Source organism: Perognathus longimembris, chromosome 6 (genome assembly GCF_023159225.1).
Source record: "Perognathus longimembris pacificus isolate PPM17 chromosome 6, ASM2315922v1, whole genome shotgun sequence".
NCBI classification, from domain to species: Eukaryota; Metazoa; Chordata; class Mammalia; order Rodentia; family Heteromyidae; genus Perognathus; species Perognathus longimembris.
In genome coordinates this window covers 43,758,885-43,781,296 of record NC_063166.1, presented here as the reverse complement: position 1 = coordinate 43,781,296, position 22,412 = coordinate 43,758,885, and the positions used below count along the sequence as shown (strand labels likewise).

General features: G+C 41.2%; 1 protein-coding gene across 1 annotated transcript in view; it reads left to right on the top strand.

Annotated features, from left to right (window-relative positions):
• Positions 1–4,157: 4,157 nt before the first annotated feature.
• Dync1li1 (dynein cytoplasmic 1 light intermediate chain 1) overlaps positions 4,158–22,412 on the top strand; it is a 61,830-nt gene continuing 43,575 nt past the window's right edge. The window contains exons 1-2 of the mRNA XM_048348617.1: positions 4,158–4,358; positions 4,528–4,601. Of these exons, the coding sequence (XP_048204574.1) occupies positions 4,213–4,358; positions 4,528–4,601 (220 nt within the window). The 5' untranslated portion in view covers positions 4,158–4,212. The remainder of the gene's footprint in view (positions 4,359–4,527; positions 4,602–22,412) is intronic.

The following is a 22,412-nucleotide window of genomic DNA, read 5'->3' as shown; positions in this document are numbered from 1 at the left end:
GGAGCCCCACCCTCGTGGATACCAAGTCCTTCAAATAAAACAGTGTGGTATTGTTGTTTAGCTTTTGCATATCCCCCAATAGTTTTTATTTTTATTACAAAATTTTCAAAATAGGGCATTATACTGGCCTTGAACTTACTGTCTTCCTGCTTCAGCTTCCTAAATGCTGGGATTATAGGCATATACCATCATGCTAGTCCCATATACTTTGAACCATCCATCCCTAGATTATTGCTACTAGTAAAATGTAAATGCCATATAGATAGTTCCTATATTGTTTATGAAATGATGACCCACCCCCCCAAAAAAGTCTATGTGTTCAGCACAAAGACAATTCATGGCTAGTTGGCTGAAGATGTAAACTTGCAGGTACAGATCCTGTGGCTATGGTGGGCTGATTCTACATGGAATCTGAAGTAAAGAGATTAGACATCATTACTAAGAGATTGAATGTAGATAGAGAAAAGGACCAAAGCCAAGGAACAAGCTTCAGTGTCCTTCAGTATTAGCAATCAGGAAAATGAGGAATCAGCAAAGCAGATCAAGGAGCAGCCATTAGGGGAAGGGGGATCTGGTGACCTGTAAGCCACTGAAGGTCATTCAGAAGAAATCATCAACTGAATCTAGTTTGAGACAAGGGTGCAAAAGTTTCTATTGGATGGAACAACACAGTTACTGACAAGGGTAAAGCAGTATCTATAAAGTCATATGATGAAAACTTGAAGCAGGTCATATGAGCAAGGGGCAAGTGATATTTAAGATATCAAAGACAACTCTTTAAAGAGTTTTAATGTTAAGGAGAAAAACCATGTAGCAGTAATTAGTGAAGGAATGGAGTTTAAAGAAATTTTTTGGGGTGTGGGGGGCCTAGTACTATGGTTTGAACTCAGAGCCTAAAGTTTTGTAGACAAATATTCTACAACTTGAGCTTCACCCCTAGCTCTCCATTCAAGATAGATTATTATGTTTATATGCTAATGGGAATATTCTAATTGAGATTAGAAAAAAAGTTACTTAGAAAATGACAAGTGGCACTGTAGCTCAAGTGGTAGAGCGCTAGCTGGAGAGCTCAGGCCCAGAGTTCAAGCCCCATGACTGACTGGAAAAAAAAGAAAGGAAACAACAGGATAATTGTTGGAGCAATATCCTTGACAGCAGGAGATAGGATCCAGTGCATAGACTGCTTTGCTATAAGGCTTATATGGATTATACTTGATGCTTGGCAGGAAGGAAGAGTATGAAAATGCAGAAACTGGAAGCTGAGTAGATACGAGTGGGATTGGTACTAAATTATAAAGGTATAAATTATAAAAAGAGACGAATACATAGTCCAAGATTACGAATTAGAATGGCTTTGGATTTCTCAATGGCAGCATTAGAAACCAATATATGAGATGAAAACTTTTAAAAGTAAAGATCATTTGCAACTTGAGTTTTACATTTAGTGAGGGTAGATTAAATACACTTTCAAATGTACAAGGTGTTCTGGACATTTTGTTTGCTCTCTGCTTCTTTCTCTATTCTTCTTTGTCCTGAATTTGCATTAATTGTTTCACTTGGATTTTTATGCCCTTCTTCTGTTGGGTCTGGTCTAACTGCAACACTGACAGGAGGCCAGTGGGTAAGAGAGAGGTTGGTGCTGTGTTGTTTTACTGATGGCTACAGATCTTGCTGGGCCTCCCTTTCCAATGGCTGCAGCTCTCTGGGTTCTAGAAAACATACCTTCCTCTTTTTTCTTCAGGTCTATAGTTCCTGCTATTGCTAGTCTTTTAACAATGTTCCAGAAAACACTTAAGGATTTTATCTTTTTCTTGACTGGAACCAGACTGCAGCAGATCCCTAAAAATTTACGTGCTACTTTTCTCATAAAATGGTTGGGAAGAAGTTCTCCACTAAAATAAGGAGCTAAGCCCAGTGTTGGTGACTCACACCTGTAGTTCTAGGTACTCAAGAGGCTGAGATCTGAGGCTTGTGGTTCGAAGTCAGCCAGGGCAGGAAAGTCCATGAGACTCTTCTCTCTAATTCCCAGAAAACTGGAAGTGGTGCTGTGGCTCAAAGTAGTAGAGTGCCAGCCATGAGCATAAAAACTCAGGGACAGTGCCCAGGCCCAGAGTTCAAGCCCCATGACATAAACAAACAAATAAGGAAATAAGAGACAGGATTTTTGTATATAGAGCAACCAATTCAGATTAGGCCTGTCCAGAAACACTATTAAAGGTGATGAAGTTGTTAGAATGACTACTCAATTAGGAGTTTTACACAACTGTCACAAAAATCTGAGACCTAATTAGAATGAATGGCATAGATATCTAAGCAACTGAACAATAAGGCAGTCGTTAAAAAATAAAGTAGCTGTTTTGGATATAAAAAACTGGGCAAGAAAAAGTAATCATAATATGAGAAGTACAGTACCTTAATACTGACTAGTATTCATGCAACAAAATTTCCAAGGGAATGCTGAGTCCTTCCTTTTTTTTTTTTTTTTTTTTTTTAGTCTTTCCTTTTATAACTTCCTTACATAATTTCTCTATTCTTACAGAGATTTTCACAGACACTGTTTTCCATAATGGCACCTAAAGTTTTCAGGGCATTTATTTTAACATGATTTGACCTATAGTATTTGACAGAGAAGCCAAAATCTTATCAATATGCCTCTGCTGTGTGTCCTGGGTAGCTTACCTAATTTTGCTGAACTTTCAAAGGATGAGAAGAGCAAGCCACCACAAAAACTATCTGGCATATCCTAGGCATTCATAAATTACAATTTCTATCAGCCATCTTGATAGAAGAACGCTGGAAAGGGATGTTATAAAACCACAGGAATCCAACTTTGACCTCAGTTTAAAATGTGTAGGTATGTGGGTATCTGAAAGCCAGAGATAACTATAGTATACACGAAGACTCCTCAGAACAAGCCAATACTTTATGGGGTGGGAACTCTGCATATAAACAATATTGAAGGGGAAATGCTAGGGGAAGGTTTGCTTCCTTTCCTAACAAAATGAAGAATTTTAGCTGCAGGAGTTTGGCCAGATGTTAAAAGTTTGAAAGGTAAAGGAAAAAACAGTCATTAATAATTGTTTGGCACACTTAAGATTTTCTTTTTTTTTTGGCCAGGCCTGGTCCTTGGACTCAGGGCCTGAGCACTGTCCCAGGCTTCTTTTTGCTCAAGGCTAGCACTCTGCCACCTGAGCCACAGTGGCCGTTTTCTGTGTATGTGGTGCTGGGGAATCAAACCCAGGGCCTCATGTATACGAGGCAAGCTCTCTTGCCACTAGGCCATATCCCCAGCCCCACTTAAGATTTTCTGATCATAGTTCTAAGCATTTTACACAAACCTTGGCATTTATTCCTTCTTTTCTCCCCATCTTCCAGATAGAGAGGCGCCCAAGGTTACATGGCCAGAGTACTGGCAAAGCCAATCCAGCTCAGACGAACCCACCTCCAAAAATGCCTCTGCACTTCTAAGTGCGATGTTAGAGCCCAAACAGTATTTTGCTGTATATTTTCTCACTACACAACCGCATTACTCGGGTAGTTAGCCCGTGATACCTTCAGCGGCTCAATGTTAAGGAAAACGTGCCCAGGCCGGGCTGTCAGAAGAGGGGCTCAGGTGGGTACCCGGTGCCCGTGCCGGTCAGGGGCCGTGCGGAGCTGGTTAACAAGGTTGGGCTAAACTGGCGAATGGAGAGGGCCCGAGTGGGTCTTTTGAAAGCTCACGCGGAGCATCTCAGATAAAACGCTATTATCCAAAGCAAGCTCTGGGGGACGCGGCGCCACGAGTGAACAGAAAGAGACGCTCGAGCCGCAGGCTGCAGTAACCGCCCGGGTCTGCCTTGGGTGACGCAGAGGACCCGCTTTAATAATGGAGGGCCACAGTGACAGACTGGAGGATGCCGACTGTGCTGAAGGGTGGGACCCATCGCCGCTCACCTGACACAACCCGCCCGCCCCGCCGCGCCGGAGCCCGGAGGGAAGCGCTTGAACGCCGAAGCAACCGAAGCGAGGGTGCGGCGTCCCCAGCCCGCGCACGCGCAACCCTGCGGCAGACAGAGCGGCGCAGGCACTGCGGCGCATGCACGGAGGGACCTGCTGGTCCCGCCCCTACAGGCTCCGCCCCCTCCGAGCGCAGAACGACTATATCCGGGTTCCCGCCGCCGCCGCAGCCCAGCTCATTCAGTCCGGTTGGGAGTGGTGTGGTTCCCGATCAAGATGGCGGCTGTGGGGCGGGTAGGCTCATTTGGTTCCTCTCCGCCGGGACATGGCTCGGCTTACTCTGGCGGCCCACTGGCCCACGAGCTGGCGTCGGGCAGTGGCGGCCCCGCAGCGGGCGACGACGAGGACGGGCAGAACCTTTGGTAACCACCCCACCCCTCCCGGGTCCCCGTGGGTCCTCTCCGCCCGGCGGACGTGTCGGGGATCCCGCGCCCGCCGGAGCTCGCGCCGGGTCGGCAGCTGCGTGCTCGGCCGCCGTCCCCGCCGCCGCGCCCCGGTCCCGGCCTTAGCCTGCGCCTTGCTCCCTGTTAGGTCCTGCATCCTCAGCGAGGTCTCCACGCGCTCGCGCTCCAAGCTCCCGGCGGGAAAGAACGTGTTGCTGCTGGGTAAGCGCCCCCCACAACCCCCAGCCCCACCCCGAATCGCCCCGGCCAGGGTCTGGTTCTCCCATCAGCTCACTCGCTCGCTCCTCTTCCATTGTGCGGACGGCGGATCGGCCCAATCCGGCCGCGCCCCGCCTCCCGGACCTGTCGCTGACAGCTGGGTGGGGGAGAAGGGCGCCCTGCCACCCCCAGGCCGCTCCTCCCATGGATGCGGAGGGTGGCCCCGTCGGCCTTCTCTGGGAGGGACCGAATGGGTAACCCAACTGAGAGGGATTTGCAGTGGCCTCCTAGAAGACAGGCCAGTCCTTTTCTTTCATAACAGACAGTGGTCAGGGAGGCTCTTGCCGAGGGCCCCAGTGCAAATGGCATGCCATTAATATTTAATCTTTGACTGTGTAATTGACTGAGAAGCTCGAACTGAGACCTGGGTGTCCTGATAAATGTGCCTTATTTGATGCAGCGTTTTTGGGTACAGTGTGCCCCTGTTGCCGTGGCCTTTTTGACTGTCAATAATTTTGAAATTTGTAAAGGTCTGTGTGGTACACCTTTTTAGTTTAGTTCATCAGCCGATGGATACAATAAGGAGAAATGGCCGAAGGTCTGTTTTCCTTATTGTTTTGTACCTCCTCAGTACTCGGTTCTGTTATCTTTATTGACTGGGAGTGGTGGGAAGGTTTAGAAGATCTCGGTAGAAAGTTCACAGGTTTGGTTTTTTTTTTTTTTTGCAGGTTCAACTCCTGAATCATATATATGTACAGGCAAATTTTCTTTGTTTTTGCATGCAAGATATTGGGAATTTTGCTTATAAAATGCATATTTTAAAACATGACTTGGTATCTGAAGACTTTTTCTGTACATCTAAAAGCAAACACAAAGAAATGCTACTTGACAGAGTCCACAGTGATTAGATAGAAATTACTTTTTTGTGAACTGCTTCTGAAATAGAATACATATCTTTATGTTCTTTAAAGTCACTGAGAGCTAGTTGAAAAATTAGCTTTGTACCTTTCTTGTAATGTGATCAAAAGCACCTAGTGCTTGGGATTAGCCTGGATTTGAGTTAAGGCCCTGTCACAAACACTATGATCTTAAGTAAGTTTCATGCTATCTATAAACTTCAGTTTCTTCATCCTTCATAAAAATGTTGTAGAAATAATAATGTCTGCCTCCTGGGGTTTTGGGGAGGATTAAATAATTTAGCGGTTGTAAAATTAAGATGGCACAATGATTTTGTATTGGGTTTATCTTAACTAAATTAGAAAGAGGTTGTCAGAACTCTTTAAAATTTTGAATTAGTGTTTACATAACATATTGATAAGACAGAAATTAGGCTCCAAAAGCAAAAAAAAATGGAGAAAAGTTACAGAAAATGTTAATTACTAATGATATAGGCAGATTACTAAATAAAATGGACTTAAGACTCTGACCTAACTGAAATAGAGTATAGTTAACTCCAAGTTAAATAAGACTGCAGACACTGTCATTGTAAAGATAAGATTGCTCTTTTTTTTTGTCAGTGACAGTACATCTTGGTAAAAGGTGAAAGATTTATATGATCTGAAGAGAAACCAGGGTATACACCTTGGGTTAACCTTTATTTTTTATTCATAGATTAGTTTTTTTTTTATCATTTTATAAATTTCCTTTAGTTATTCTTGTGCATTGGGTATGATGGTTAGGGATCACTTTGTGGTGAAAACAACAATGACACTTTTTATTTTGTGGTGTACATTATGTGCACTGAGGTTACCCATGTTTCTTTCTTTCTTTCTTTCTCTCTTTCTTTCTTTCTTTCTTTCTTTCTTTCTTTCTTTCTTTCTTTCTCTATCTATTTATTTATTTATTCATTCATTCATTTATTTATTTATTTATTTATTTATTGCCAGTCCTGGGCCTTGGACTCAGGGCCTGAGCACTGTCCCTGGCTTCTTTTTGCTCAAGGCTAGCACTCTGCCACTTGAGCCATAGTGCCACTTCTGGCCATTTTCTATATATGTGGTGCTGGGGGATCGAACCCAGGTCTTCATGTATACAAGTCAAGCACTCTTGCCACTAGGCCATATTCCCAGCCCGTATTATTATTTTTTTAAATACTATTTTACACTGGATCAGACATAAGACTAAGTGTGCTTAGGAACCCATACTCCTTTATTCTTCCATAAATTTTCTTTTTGTGTGTGTGTGAATTGCTCAGAAGGCTCTGGCTGGTGTCAAGTTATATAAGGCTGAAATTTAATATTTTCAGTAAATTTAATACTTTCAGTACTATTGAGATTTTCATGAAGTTTCAGCTTTGGAGGAAGCTTTTCTTCCAGCTGTGGAGAAGCATATTTTTATACTGATGATACACAAATAGGTTCATTTTCTAAAATTTCTCTATAAAGATTCCTTGAGACATTTACCATCACATATTATGTCAGCATTCTGCTAGTGGTGGCAGAGGAAAGAAATAAACAGTAGGGATTGTGGTTTCCTTGTTAGGAGTTTGAGGGTTCTTGGTGGGGAGATGCTTGACCCTAATACTTGTTTCATGAATAATGGTGGTCTTTGGAACCCCATATTCAGAAAACCAAATCTGAGACTATAAGAAGGTTTATTTCCAAAAACAACCAAGTATAGGAAGGATGATACAGGACTATGTTCCAACGGTATACATATATGTGTACACATACCACAATTTAACTTAGCTTGCTGCATGACCTTACTTCCCAATGGAACAAAGAAGTGTAGTATGGGTATGAGTTTATACTCAAGGCATTTCTTTTGTACAAATCTCATTTTGTCTCCCTTTTCCCTTCATGTGATATGCGATGTGGATGGTAGCACTAATTTAGAGATGAGAAAATGAATTTTAGAGACTTAAGTGAATTTTCCAGTCATAGCCTCTGTAAGGCCCTTATGTTCTATTGCTCTGGTATGCCACAGAACATGATAAAAGTCCCTATAAGGGGGCTGGGAATATGGCCTAGTGGTAGAGTGCTTGCCTCATATACATGAAGCCCAGGGTTCAATTCTCCAGCACCACATATGTAGAAAACGGCCAGAAGTGGCGCTGTGGCTCAAGTGGCAGAGTGCTAGCCTTGAGCAAAAAGAAGCCAGGGACAGTGCTCAGGCCCTGAGTCCAAAGCCCAGGACTGGCAAAAAAAAAAAAAAAAAAAGAAGTCCCTACAAGGGAGAGTGTCAGGTATAAAACTTCTTTCTCAGTAATCTTTTTTTTTTTTTTTTTTGGTCAGTCCTGGGCCTTGGACTCAGGGCCTGAGCACTGTCCCTGGCTTCTTCCCGCTCTAGGCTAGCACTCTGCCTCTTGAGCCACAGTGCTGCTTCTGGCCGTTTTCTGTATATGTGGTGCTGGGGAATCGAACCTAGGGCTTCGTGTATCCGAGGCAGGCACTCTTGCCACTAGGCTATATCCCCAGCCCCTTTCTCAGTAATCTTTGACCAAAGTACAAGTAATTATTTTAAGGGACAGTTCCCAGAACTTGGGAGGCTGAGACAGGAGGATTGCATATTAGAGCCCAGGCTGAGCTACATAGCATAAATATGGTGCTGACATGCTTAAGCATTTGTCAAGACTTGACTACTAGTGATACAAAGAAAGGCTAAATATTAGTGTTTAAAAAGCCTTTCTCCTTTGCTCCCTCCATTCCTCCATTGAGGAAGGAACCCAAGGCCTTCGTGAATGCTAGGTGATCTTTCTTGAAAGAAAGCTCTATCATATAGAAAGTTTGTTTTTAGTACTGAATATAAGCTTCTTGTGCATGTATTTTAATAGGATCTACCTCATAAAGTATCCTTGCAAGAACCTTTGTTTAGCCTGGTCTATACAGAAAGACTGTCTCAAGAAGAAAGAAAGAAAAGAAAAGAAGGAAAGAAAGATGGAAGGAAGAAAAGAAGGAAGGGAAGGGAAGGGAGAGGAGAGAGGGAGGAGCAGGGGAAGGCTGGGTGCTAGTGGCTCATTCCTGTAATCCTAGCTACCCAAGAGACTGAGATCTGAGGAGCCAACCAGGGCAGAAAATCCTTGAGACTGCCCAAGTAACAAGCAAAAATGAAAGCTAGAAGTGGAGCTGTGGCTCAAGTGGTAAGAGTGCCAGCCTTGAGAAAAACTAAGGGAGAGTACCCTGGCCCTGAGTTTAAGCCCTTGTACTAGGGGTGGGTCAGTGTAAAGTTAGAAGTGAATACATGCTACAGTGAATTCTCTACAGTATAGTGAGGTGACAGTAATTTTAGTTTTTAAAGAGACAGGGTTTTACTATGTTGTGCAGTCTGGTCTTGAGCTTTTGGTCTCGAGAGCCTCTTCTCTTTGTTGTTTGAGTAGCTGGGACTGCAGGAAGAACTTGAAGGAGTGGAACAGTGTACCCCAAAATATGTACAACTGCAGAAAAAATGTAATAGTGTGGTGGTATACCACAGAGGCCCAAGACCATGACTGTCTAAATAATTAATAATAATGAACCTTTGTTTTTTCCATATATGTAGCAGTACAGTTTTTTTTACTACAGTTGATTATAATAGTTTTAAATTTTATTTTTGAGTTAGCATATGTTTGTAATATGAGAGAACTTCATTGTGATTTTCCATACATGCACACAGTGTACTTGAACAGTTCAGATCTTCACTGTATTTCTCTTCTTCATCTCATCTCCTTCCCATTTTTTTCAAATAGCATTTGATGGATTTCATTACTATATGTGTGTGTAATATGCTTTGATCCTCTTCATCCCATAGTATCCTCTCCTTTTCTCTTCCCCCTATATATTTTATTTTATTATTATTTCTTGTTGGTCTTGGGGCTTGAACTCTGGACCTGAGTGCTGCCCCTGAGCTTTTCAGCTCAAGGGTAGTGCTCTTCCACTTTGAGCTACAGTAGCACTTGCGGTTTTCTGGAGGTTTATTGGGTATAAGAGTCTCATGGACTCTTGCCTGGGCTGATTTTGAACCTCGATTCTCAGATCTCAGTCTCCTGAGTAGCTAGGATTACAAGCGTGAGCTATCAGCTCCTGGTCCCCTATATGTTTTAATATTTACTTTTTTTCCCCCTTGGTCCTGGGGCTTGAACTCTGGGCCTGGGTGCTGTCCCTAAGCTCCTTTTTTTGCTCAAGGCGAGTAAGTGGTCTACCCCTTGGGGAGTAGTTTGTTAGAGATAAGAGTTTCACAGATTTTCCTCCCCAGGCTGGCTTTGAACCTTGATCCTCAGATCTCAGCCTCTTACATATAAAGAAAAAACAAAGGTTCATTATTACTAATTTTTTAGTAGCTAGGATTATAGGCCCTGGGCTTTAATATCTACATTTGAGTGCAGTTTCTCTGTATCTTGATTACTTTCTCATGATTTGACAAGAAAGCTCCTAAGGAAAACAAGGATACCACCTAACATAAGCATACATCATATACTGTCTTGTAAGGATTGCTTACATATTCTTATCACCATAAAGATCAGCAGTCATAATTGTTAAGTAAGTTGCTGTAAGTTATGCAGTCAGAGACAAAATCAGGATTCAAAATTGTGCAGCCTGAATCCAGAGACAGTACTTTTACTCTGTGTGTTGGACCATTGTCCCCCCCACCAGAGAAAAATAAGATAGTACTTAGCAGTTACTAAAGAATTGTATCGGGCTGGGAATATGGCCTCGATTCCTCAGCACCACATATATAGAAAAGGCCAGTAGAGGCGCTGTGGCTCAAGTGGCAGAGTTCTAGCCTTGAGCAAAAAGAAGCAAGGGACAGTGCTCAAGTCCTGAATTCAAGCCCCAGGACTGGCAACAAAAACAAAAAACCAAAACAAAGAATTGTATCTAATATTCCTGAGTTAGGACAAAACAGCTTATCTATATGGATTAGTTGGACTCATTGTCAAATAAGATACAAATGTAATCACTGCCTCTAAGGCTAGCATTATATATAAGACAGTAATGTAACTTTCTGGTTTGCATGTAGTGTCAGTTACTAAAACTATCCCTTTAGAGTCATTTAAGCCTCTTCTTTCTCACTTGTAAATTAAAATATTAGGATTTAGTATTCTCCAAAGCTCTAGTTGGACCTGAAGTTCTGTACTTTTTTAATTTTAAATCTTGTGTTTAAATCTTTTTAAGGGAGTATTGTAAAGGTATACTGCAACTAGGTTTAAATTAATAAGGCAGTCTCTTGGTGACTGAGCTGTTCAATTATATCTAGGAAAGAAATCTACAATCTCTTCATTGTTTGTGCCCTGAGGTATTATTAACTCAGGCTCCTGTGCTTCTATCCCCCTCTACCCCCCCCAAAAAAAAAAAAGTTCTACACAATGTTGGGTATCAAGTATCGTTATATATATAGTAAAACTAGAGATCATTTCAAAGAAGTAACTTATAACTCAATGGGGAAGGCAAAGTTTTCTGTTTCCATTTGGTGCTTTTTATGTATGTAGGTATGTATGTTTGGCAGTAATAGGATTTGAACTCAACCTTGCACTTATTTGTTAGGCAAGTACTGTACTATTAGAGTACAATATATTGTTCCTTTCCCATTGTACTTTTAGTTTGTGTTAGACACAGGGTCTTGTGCCTGGGGTGATCTTAGACCTTGATTCTCCTACCTTCTTTTCCTGAATAATTGAGACCACAAGGACATGCCAGTATATGTGGCTTGTCTATGAGGTGAAGTTGCTCTAAGTTTTGCCCATTCTGGTCCATTCTGCAGTATTCCTTACACAGCCTCCTTAGCAGCTTGGATTATAGGCAGGCCATCATACTGATCTGGGGACTATTTTGTGTGTGTGTGTGTGTGTGCGCACACACATGCACTAGCCCTCAGACTTGAACTTAGGACTTGGGCACTGCCCCTGAGCTTTTGTGCTCAAGGTTAGCACTTTGTCACTTGAGCCACAAACTCCACTTCTGACTTTTTGGTGGTTATAAGAGTCTCATGTGGGGCTGGGAATATGGCCTAGTAGCAAGAGTGCTTGCCTTATATACATGAAGCCCTGGGTTCAATTCCTCAGCACCACATATATAGAAAATGGCCAGAAGTGGCGCTGTGGCTCAAGTGGCAGAGTGCTAGCCTTGAGCAAAAAGAAGCCAGGGACAGTGCTCAGGCCCTGAGTCCAAGGCCCAGGACTGGTGCCAAAAAAAAAAAAAAAAAGTCTCATGTAGGGGCTGGGAATATGGCCTAGTGGCAAGAGTGCTTGCCTTGTGTACATGAAGCCCTGGGTTTGAATCCTCAGCACCACATATATAGAAAAGGCCAGAAGTGGCACTGTGGCTCAAGTGGCAGAGTAGCCAGCCTTGAGCAAAAAGAAGCCAGGGACAGTGCTCAGGCCCTGAGTTCAAGCCCCAGGACTGGCAAAACAAAACAACAACAACAAAAAAGAGTCTCATGTACTTTCCTGCCCTGGCTGGCTTTGGGCCACGATCCTCAAATCTTAGCCTCCTGAATATCTAGGGTTGATTACAGGTGTGAGCCACCAGTGCCTGGCTAGGGGTTAATTTTTTTTTTCTCAAATTTTTATTATCAAACTGATGTACAGAGAGGTTACAGTATCATACGTTGGGCATTGGATTCATTTCTTGTACTGTTTGTTGCCTTGTCCCTCATGCCCCCCTCCCTCCCCCCCTTTCCTTCCCCCCCCAGGTGTTCAGTTCACTTACACCAAACAGTTTTGCAAGTATTGCTTTTGTAGTTATTTCTCTTTTTTTTACCCTGTGTCTCTCAAATTTGGTATTCCCTTTGAATTTCCTACTTCCAATACCAGTAAACACGGTTTCCAATATACTCAGATAAGATTACAGAGATAGTGTAGGTACAACCATAGGAAGGTGATACAAGAACATCATCAATAATAGAAACTACACATACACATAGGACGTTGAAAGTAGTTACAACTGTGATATATCACTTGTTTCCATAACATGGAGTTCATTTCACTTAGCATCATCTTATGTGTTCCTTAGGGTATAGCTATTGGGCCTTGTGATGCTCTGCTATGGCTTGCCTAAACCTGTACTAATTATTCCCAATAAGGGAGGCCATAGAGTCCATGTTTCTTTGGGTCTGGCTCACTTCACTTAGTATAACTTTTTCCAAGTCCTTCCATTTCCTTACAAATGGAACAATGTCATTCTTTCTGATAGAGGCATAAAATTCCATTGTGTATATGTACCACATTTTCCTGATCCATTCATCTATGGAGGGGCATCTGGGTTGGTTCCAGATTCTCGCTATGACAAATTGTGCTGCGATGAACATTGTTGTGCTGGTGGCATTACTGTGATTTTGTTTGTGGGCTTTTGGATAGATACCCAACAGTGAGGCTGCTGGGTCATAGGGGAGTTCTATATTTAGCCTTCTGAGGAATCTCCATACTGCTTGCCAGAGGGGCTGAACCAGTTTACATTCTAGGGGTTAATTTTTTTTAATGTTAAATAGTATTCAATTTGCTATTAGTCTTATAGTAGCTGAGTTTGATGATCATCAGAATTTGATGACTTGTGAGAAACATTTTTATTAAGTGAACTATGTTTTAGTTGAATTAGTTGATGCTAATGTATAATTGGTTATAATTGGTTATGTTTTAGTTGAATTAGTTGATACTAATATATAATTGGCTATAAAAATATGGTTCAAGGGATAGAATGATGCTAGGAATAGAATACCATATACATGATACTCATTGGTGATTTCACAAAATTCAGCATTTTGTGTTTGTTATGTATTAATAAAATATACCAAATGTGAAATGTTTTGTGAGTCAGATGACATATTGTTATCTTACAATGGTCTGGGCCAGATAATAAGGAACATAATGGTCTAACTCCTTATTTCTTTCTGTCTTGGTAGTCTCCAGTCTCAGACTACATATATGAATTGAGTGTGGCAGTATTTCAGTAAAACTTTATTTATATAAACAGATAGCAATTTTGACCTGTAACCTGAAGTTTGTGAATTCTTGGGTTTGTTTTGCTATTCTTATATTGTGGTCACCAATTTACCAGAAGTACCAGCAGAAGTACCAATTAATAGGACTTCTGGTTTGTGAGGTATGGTGTTTGATTCAGTAGGTATTGCATGGATGGTGAACACCTTTTATTTAGTTAAAGTATCTTTGTTATTCCAGATAGAAGAACAGGTTTAAGAATTAAGAGGAGCTTGTATGATTTTTTTTTCCCCCAGTGCTATGTCAAAACCAGAAAACACAGCTAGAATAATAAAAGGTGTAGACTGGCAAAATAGTATCAGCTAGTGTGAAGTCATGTGAGAGAATGTCAGCAAAAGCAATTTGAAAATGCAAAACAGGAAGGAGCCTTGAAAGTGGAAAAAGAAAACTCCAAGATTTGACTTGGTACCTTGTTACTTATAAGTGAGTGAACTTAGACTAACCTATTTTGTTTATTTGTAAAATCAGGTATTTGTAAAAATCAGTGCAGAAGCAGATTGCCTCCCAGATTACCTCTTTATTCATTTGTCAGTCAAACATTTGTTAGAATTGTGGTACACATAAAACACCTCACTGAATCATTCAAAAAACAAAACAAAAAAAAACACGAGTCTTAATCCCTTCCCTCTAGAAGCTACTCTTGTAGGGTAAAAGCTAAAGTGTCAGTATAAAGTAATGTATATGAGAGATGTGGTGGAAAAGATAATATCTGAGTAAATCTTTGTTAAGCTGGATGGGAAGAAAATTGTTAAGTGTGTGGTGGACAAAGGTCTAATACCTGTTGAGAAGGACTGAGGTACTTGAGATAGGGTAAAAGGAGGCCTGACCTGGATGCACAAGGTCTGGGAGTCAGCCCTTCCTGTCTTTACAAGCTATGGCACTGTCAGTAATTTTTTTCCTTTATATTATTATTAATTTTTTTTTGTCAGTCATGGGGCTTGAACCCAGGGTCTGGGTGCTATCCCAGAGCTCTTTTGCTCAAGGCTAGTGCTCTACCACTTAATCCACAGCACCACTTCTGGCTTTTCTGAGTAGTTTATTAGAGATAAAAGTCTCACAAACTTTTCTGCCCAGGCTGGCTTCGAACTGTAATCCTCAGATCTCAGCCTCCTGAAGAGCTAGGATGACAGGGGTGAACTACTGGCTCCTGGCATCCTTTTATACTATAACAGATTATAAATTATGTTTTGTAATGGCGGGAGGGGAAGAGTGAGTTAGCCCTAGAGCTTGAACTTAGTGCCTGGGCACTGCCCTTGAGCATTTGTGGCTTGAGCCACAGCTTCATTCTGGCTTTTTTGGTGGTTTAACTGGATATAAGAATCTTACAGACTTTCCTGCCTGGGATGGCTTTGAATTGAGATCCTCAGATCTCAGCCTCCCGAGTAGGTAGGATTACAGGTTGTTGTTGTTTTTAACGTATTATGGTACATTTCATGTAGCATGACTTTTTTTTTCCTCCACACAGATCTTTATAATTTTATCACTTCTATTGACTGAATAGTATGTATTGGTATACTGGAATTTTAAATGATTGATAAACAGGTTATTATTGTCATACCTTATTTCCCACTTACCCCATATTATCTTTGGAATAAATTCCTAGAAATGGAATTGAGCATGTCTTTCAGGGCCTTAGGGCATGGCTCAAATGTTCACACCTCAGTCATGCCAGAAATATAAATCAAATAAATTCAAAAATTGAAAAAATACTATGTCTTTTATGTATTTTGCATATATGGTTAGTTTTCTAGGAAAGTTATACCATTTTACATTTCTGCCATTAATATATGGGAAGTATTTGTTTGGTACAATTTCCAACACTATTTTTTTGCCTAGTTAGTAAATCTTAATTATAAAAGTTAAAGACTATTTAAAGAATTAAGTAGTCATTTAAATAATTTAATTATAGGATATATGCCATAATGCCATAATTGTTACTTACTAAAGAACCATGGTTCTACTAGGACTTTGACCTCTTGGAGCATAGAAACTGACAATTGGAATTATCATTTATAAGCCACAGCAAATGTTTGTTGGCTTAATCTAATTTTTTTTTTTAATTTTTTGGTCAGTCATGGGGCTTGATCTCTGGGTCTGGGAGCTGGTCCCTCAGCTCTTCAGCTCAAGGCTAGTGCTCTACCACTTGAGCCACAGTGCCACTTCTGCTTCTCTGTGATTAATTGGCCATAAGAATCTCATGGAGTTTCCTGCCCAGGCTGGCTTTGAACTGTGATCGTCATATCTCAGCCTCCTGAGTAGCTAGGATTACAGGTGTGAGCCACAGCTTCTAAATTATTTATAATTCATAGCTACTCAGTCTATGAGAGTAAGGAGAGTGAGTAAGGATAATTTTAATGTTTCAATGTGATGTGGATTGCTGAATAATTAATTCTAAAGGTAGGGCTTTGAACAACCATGGGAATGGGAACTGTTTTGTATTGCCCCTGTTACTTATATTGAGGATTCTGCTAGGAGATTTATTATGTAGTAATTTTACTATTTCACAGATAAGTGTTTTGAGCACAGGTTTAACAGCTTAGCTAGGGCTCAAAATTGGATTTGTCTTTCAGCTCTGCAGGTACTGCTTGACATTTCTGAGAGTTTGTAGTTTTGAACAGGTGTGCATAAACATTTATTTAGAATCATCAGACCTTGTAGCTGGTTAATAGCTTCTCTCTTCTTTGACTCACTAAAGTGGGGGAGAAGGTGCCCTCTGTGAGATGGGGAGCAGATAAAAGACTCCACCTTGCTGGGGCCTCCAGATAACCAATGGGAAGGCTTTGCATTGATCTAAGTCCCAAGTCAGTTCAGTTAGAGAGTTCCCATGTGGCTCTTGTCACATTTAGCTTTCAGGTGGCATAAGATATATGATTTATTTTGCATCATTCAAAGCCAAATAAAACTGTCATGTTTATGGTGGTGATATCTCATTTTTTTATTTAACAAGTGAGACCTGTGATTAGGTTGGAACTCCTGTCCTTATTATCATGATGCTGTGTACCACAATGCATCCAACATAGGCATGGACATTGAATCAAAGCTCTGCAAGAAAACAGCAGGAAGAGGAAAAAACAGAGAGAATGAAGAGACAGCATGCCTGCTTTTTACCTGTTGAGTCTCTTTATGTTGAGCCAGAGAAGGATGACAGGAAGCTGCTCCAGAAACAGGGAGGTGGCAGTGTGTTGTGGTCAGGAAGGAGCTCTGGCTGGACCCAGATCCTGATGCTTTAGCAGGTTGCTTTATCTTTCAGATAGTAAATGTTTGTAATACACTTCAAACAGTAGCATACTTTGGAAACAATGGAAATCACATTTATCATTAATGAGTACTTTAGGAGTTGCTTTTACTGTACTAATAATTTCCACATCAAGTTTTCATGTTACCGTTTTAAATCACTGCTGCTGTCATATGGAGTTTTATTTCTAGAATGTTATGTGATTAAGAAGTAATAAATGATAGTAGTCCTAAAAGCTTAATAGAAGTGGTCTGGTCTCAATGCCATCTGTTCAGAAGTTGCAGGACAAATGGTTTACTTGACTGCCCAAGTTTACACAGCTAATGATAATGCATTGCTCTGACTGGCCTTGAATTCTTCATCCTCTTGTCCTCAACTTGAAGGCTAGAATTACAGGCCTGCACAATCATGTTTGAGTAAAGATAATAAAGGACAGGCATCCTGAATTTTACCTTTTTTGTTTCTGAAGCAGTGTCTTACTGTTGTAACCCAGGCTGGCCTTGAACTTGTGATTCTCCTTTCCAGCTTCCTGACTGCTGGAATTACAGGTGCCAGTCACTGTGTCCAGCCATATATGAAGTTTTTGTTTTGTTCTGTTTTGTTGGCTTTATTTTTATTTCTTGGTGATACTAGAATTTGAATTCATGGTCTTGCACTGGCTAAGTAGGCACACTACCACCTGAACCACATGCTCGCCCCTTCTTTGCTGTAGTTATTTTTTAGTTACGCCTCAAGCTACCTAGACTAACCTAAGACCTCAGTCTTCCTGATCTTTGCCTCCAGTGTGGCTGGGATTATGGACATGAACCCATGTTAGGCAAGTTCTTTACCACTGAGCTACATTCTTAGCCCTTAGTTTCAACTTTTTTGGTTTTTGATTGGTTGAGGGGTTTTGAACTCTGAGCCTAGTCACTGTTCCTGAACTCTTTTGCTCAGGGCTAGTGCTCTACCACTTTGATCCACAGTGCCACTACAGTTTGAGTGATTAGAGATAAGAGTCTCATGGAAACTTTCCTGCCTGAGCTGGCTTCGAACCAGGATTCTCAGATCTCAGCCTCCTGAGTAGCTAGTAATATAGGCATGAACCACTGGCACCTGGCTTTAATTTTAACCTTTTTTTATCCTGTTGTTGCATGGTTGAATAGAGGCTTTTTAAAAATTTTGCTGGCAAGTAACCTAGAGCTTCATGAATGCTAGATAAGTATTCTACTACTGAGCTATTCTAACTGCTCTCCATGCTAGGCTGGCTGGCTGGATTTCTCCTTCCTCCCTCCCTCCCTCCCTCCCTCCCCTCTCTCCCTCCCCTCCCTCCCCTCCCTCCTTCCCTCCCTCCCTTCCTCCCTCCCTCCCTCCCTCCCTTCCTTCCTTTTGTCAGTCTTGGGGCTTGAACTCAGGGCTTGGGCACTGTCCCTAAGCTTTTCTGCTCAAGGTTAGTGCTCTGCCAGTTGAGCCACAGCACCACTTCTGGTTTTTATGGTGTTTAACTGGAGATAACAGTCTCACAGACTTTCCTGCCTAGGATGGCTTGGAACTGCAATCCTCAGATCTCAGCCTTCTGAGTAGCAAGAATTACAAGTATAAGCTACCTCCTCCCAGGCCCCTGATAGGCTTTCTTTTGAAGAGGTAGTACTGGGGTTTGAACTAAGGGCCTTGAACCTGGTGGATCTGCTTATTTGGCTGGTGTACCCTGTACTACTTGAGCTATGCCTTCAGTCCTAGTCACAGACCTTTGTGCCTGGGCAGGCTTCAAATTGTGATCCTCCAAATTTTAACTTCTGAGTAGCTAGGATTACAGGAGTGAGGTAACTGTGCCTGGCCATGATTGAATTTTAAATTTCTAAGCTGGGCTAAGGCAGAGTTGCCAGCTGACAACTCATTTCAAGGACTGAAAAGAAGCCTTAGTGAAGGAAGACTGTATAAGGAGTTTAGACTATTAATTAATCTGTTACTGATGAGAAGTAGCCTCTTGAGCTGTATAGTTTCTAAGTAAGGAATGATTTTATTAGGTATAATTAAAGGTCCAGGACAAGCATTGAAAGAGAGGGCATGTCGTGAAAATATAGATGGGTGGCTGTGATTAGGAGAAATGAACATTGGTAACCAAGTCTATCTGTAAGACATAATTTCTGGTTTGGGTGAGCAAGGAGGAACTATGTCTGTTAAAGAATAATAATACAATTTCCTTAATATGTAAGGTCATTATATCCTGTTTATGGTCAAGAGAACCTGCCCAAAGAACTTACTTTGAGACAAGGTCTCAGGCTGCCTCTGGGATTATGGGCACGCACCACCATGCCTGGCTAGAATGATGGAGACAGACATGGAACAGTTTGCTGGAGGAAACAAGTAATAGCATGCCTTTCTTCAGTGCACTGTCCAAAGTGTGCAGTGTGCTAGTAGAGAACAAAGGAGGGTGCTTAACCAAACTTGGCAGAGGCAGAGAAAGCTTCCTAGAGCAGAAGGGTAGCTAGCACCTGGCACTAGTACTAATTTTTTTTTTTTTTTTTGGCCAGTCCTGGGCCTTGGACTCAGGGCCTGAGCACCATCCCTGGCTTCTTCCTGCTCAAGGCTAGCACTCTGCCACCTGAGCCACAGCGCCCCTTCTGGCGGTTTTCCATATATGTGGTGCTGGGGAATCGAACCGAGAGCTTCATGTGTAGGAGGCAAGCACTCTTGCCACTAGGCCATATTCCCAGCCACTAGTACTAATTTTTTTATTTGTTTATTAATTGAACATAAATTTTTTTACAAGGTGTTGTGCAAAAAGGGTACAGTTACATAATAGGGCAGTGTGTACATTTCTTGTGATATCTTACGTCCTGTTTTTCTAACCCTTGTCTAGGTCAGGTAGACATATATACAATATACAATGTATCAAGAACATATACAGTATTAACAGACTTGGTCTCTACTGTCTCTCCGTCTCCCTTTGTTAACAGTCATATATCAGGGAGATCATGCCCCTTTGTTTTCTGTGTTCTAGGCTTGTCTCGCTCAACATTATTTGTTCAAGTTCTGACCATTTCCCTGCGAACAACAATATTTCACCATTCCTAATCGCTATGTAGTATTCCATTGTGTATAAGTACCATATTTTTTGGATCCATTCGTCTGTGGAGGGGCATCTGGGTTGTTTCCATATTTTGGCGATTGTGAATTGTGCCGCGATAAACATGGAAGTACAAATGTCTTTTTGATATCTTGGGTTTTGCTGTTTAGGGTAGATGCTTAGGAGTGGTATGGCTGGGTCATAGGGTAGGTCTATATTGAGCTTTTTGAGAAACCTCCATACTGTTTTCCAAAGTGGTTGTACTAATTTGCACTCCCACCAACAATGGAGAAGGGTTCCTCTTTCCCCACAGCCCCTCCAGCATTTGTTGTTTCCTGAGTTCAGAGTATAGGCCATTCTAACTGGGGTGAGGTGGTATCTCAGGGTTGTTTTTATTTGCATTTCCTTTACTAGCAGGGATGTTGAACATTTCCTCATGTGTTTCTTTGCCATTTTTATATCTTCTCTTGTGAAGTCTCTCTTTAGCTCTTTTGCCCATTTCCTAATTGCTTTATTGGGCTTGGAGGGGCTTAGTTTTTTGAGTTCTCTGTAGATGACAGATATCAGGCCTTTGTCTGTTGCTGTGCTGGTAAAGATCCTTTCCCATATGGTTGGCTGTCTTTCTATTTTGGTGGCTATGACCTTAGCTGTGCAGAAACTTTTTAATTTGTAGTAGTCCCATTTGTCGAGTCTTTCCCCTATTTGTTGTGCCCCTGGGACTCTATTCAGGAAGTTCCTTCCTGTGCCTATAAGTTCTAGCGTCTTTCCTATTCTGTCCTTCAGTAGTTTCAAGGATTCAGGTCTGATATTGAGGTCCTTGATCCATTTTGAATTGATCTTGGTGCATGGTGATAGCCTTGGGTCTACTTTGAGTTTTCTGCATATGGCTGCCCAGTTCTCCCAGCACCAGTAGTTGAAGAGGCTATGTTTATTCCATTGTATGTCTTTAGCTCCTTTGTCGAATATCAGTTGGCTGTAAGAGTGCGGTTTTATTTCTGGGTCTTCAATTCCAATCCATTGGTCTTCCGATCTGTTTTTATACCAATACCATGCTGTTTTTGTTATGATGGCCTTGTAGTAGAGCTTGAAGTCTGGTATTGTGATAACCTCCTGCACTGCTTTTTTTTTTTGCCTAGAATTGCTTTGGCTATTCTAGGCTTTTTGCTGTTCCATATGAATTTATGGATTGGTTTCTCTATGTCAGTGAAGAATGTGGCTGGGATTTTGATAGGTATTGCATTGAATTTGTATAACAATTTGGGCAATATGGCCATTTTCACTATATTGATTCTGCCTACCCATGAGCATGGGAGGTTTTTCCATCTCCTTGTGTCTTCTTTCATTTCCCTTATTAGATTTTTGTAGTTTTCATTGAATAGGTCCGTCACGTCCTTGGTTAAGTTGATCCCTAGGTACTTTATTCTTTTTTTAGCTACTGTAAATGGAATTGTTTCCATAATTTCCTTTTCTGTTTGAACATTGTTGGTGTACAGAAAAGCTGCTGACTTTTGTGGATTGATTTTGTATCCTGCTACTTTGCCAAATTGGTTTATTAGGTGTAGGAGTTTGGGTACTGAGTTTTTTGGGTCCTTCAGATATAAGATCATGTCGTCTGCGAATAGGGATAACTTGATTTCTTCCTTGCCGATGTGGATCCCTTTGATGTCCTCCTCTTGCCTGATTGCTATGGCTAGGGATTCCAGCACTATGTTGAACAGAAGTGGGGAGAGTGGGCATCCTTGTCTTGTTCCTGAGTTTAGGGGGAATGATTTAAGTTTCTCTCCATTTAATATGATATTAGCAGTTGGTCTGTTGTATATGGCTTTTATTGTTTTGAGGAATGTTCCATCTATTCCTGTTCTCTCCAAAGCTTTTAATAGGTATGGATGTTGTATTTTGTCAAAGGCTTTTTGGGCATTGACTGAGATAACAATGTAATTCTTAATTTTAGATCTGTTTATGTGGTGAATTACGTTGATTGATTTACGGATGTTGAACCATTCTTATGACTGAGGGATGAAGCCTACTTTGTCATGATGTATGATTTTCTTGATCAGTTTCTGGATCCTGTTAGCTAATATTTTATTGAGGAGCTTTGCGTCTGTGTTCATTAGTGATATTGGTCTGTAGTTCTCTTTTTTTGTTGGGACTTTGCCTGGTTTGGGAATGAGTATGATATTAGCTTCGTAGAATGAGTTTGGGATTTCTCCCTCTGTTTCTATTTCGCGGAAGAGTTTGAGGAGTATTGGTATTAGCTCCTCACTAAATGTTTTGTAGAATTCGTTGGTGAATCCATCTGGGCCTGGGCTTTTCTTAGTAGGGAGGTTCTTGATTAACTCCTGTATCTCACCGTAAGTTATTGGTTTATTTAGTTGATTTATTTCTTCTTGGTTCAGTTTGAGCAGTTTGTACTTCTCTAAGAATTGATCCATTTCTGTAAAATTATTGTTTTTTGCTGAGGAGAGGTTTTGGAAATAGCTCCTTATGATTGTTTGAATATCGTGTGTACTTGTTGTAATTTTTCCGGTGGAGTCCCTGATTTTATGTATATGAGTCTCTTCTCTTCTTTTTTTGTAAGTCTTGCGAGGGGTCTGTCAATTTTATTTATTTTCTCAAAGAACC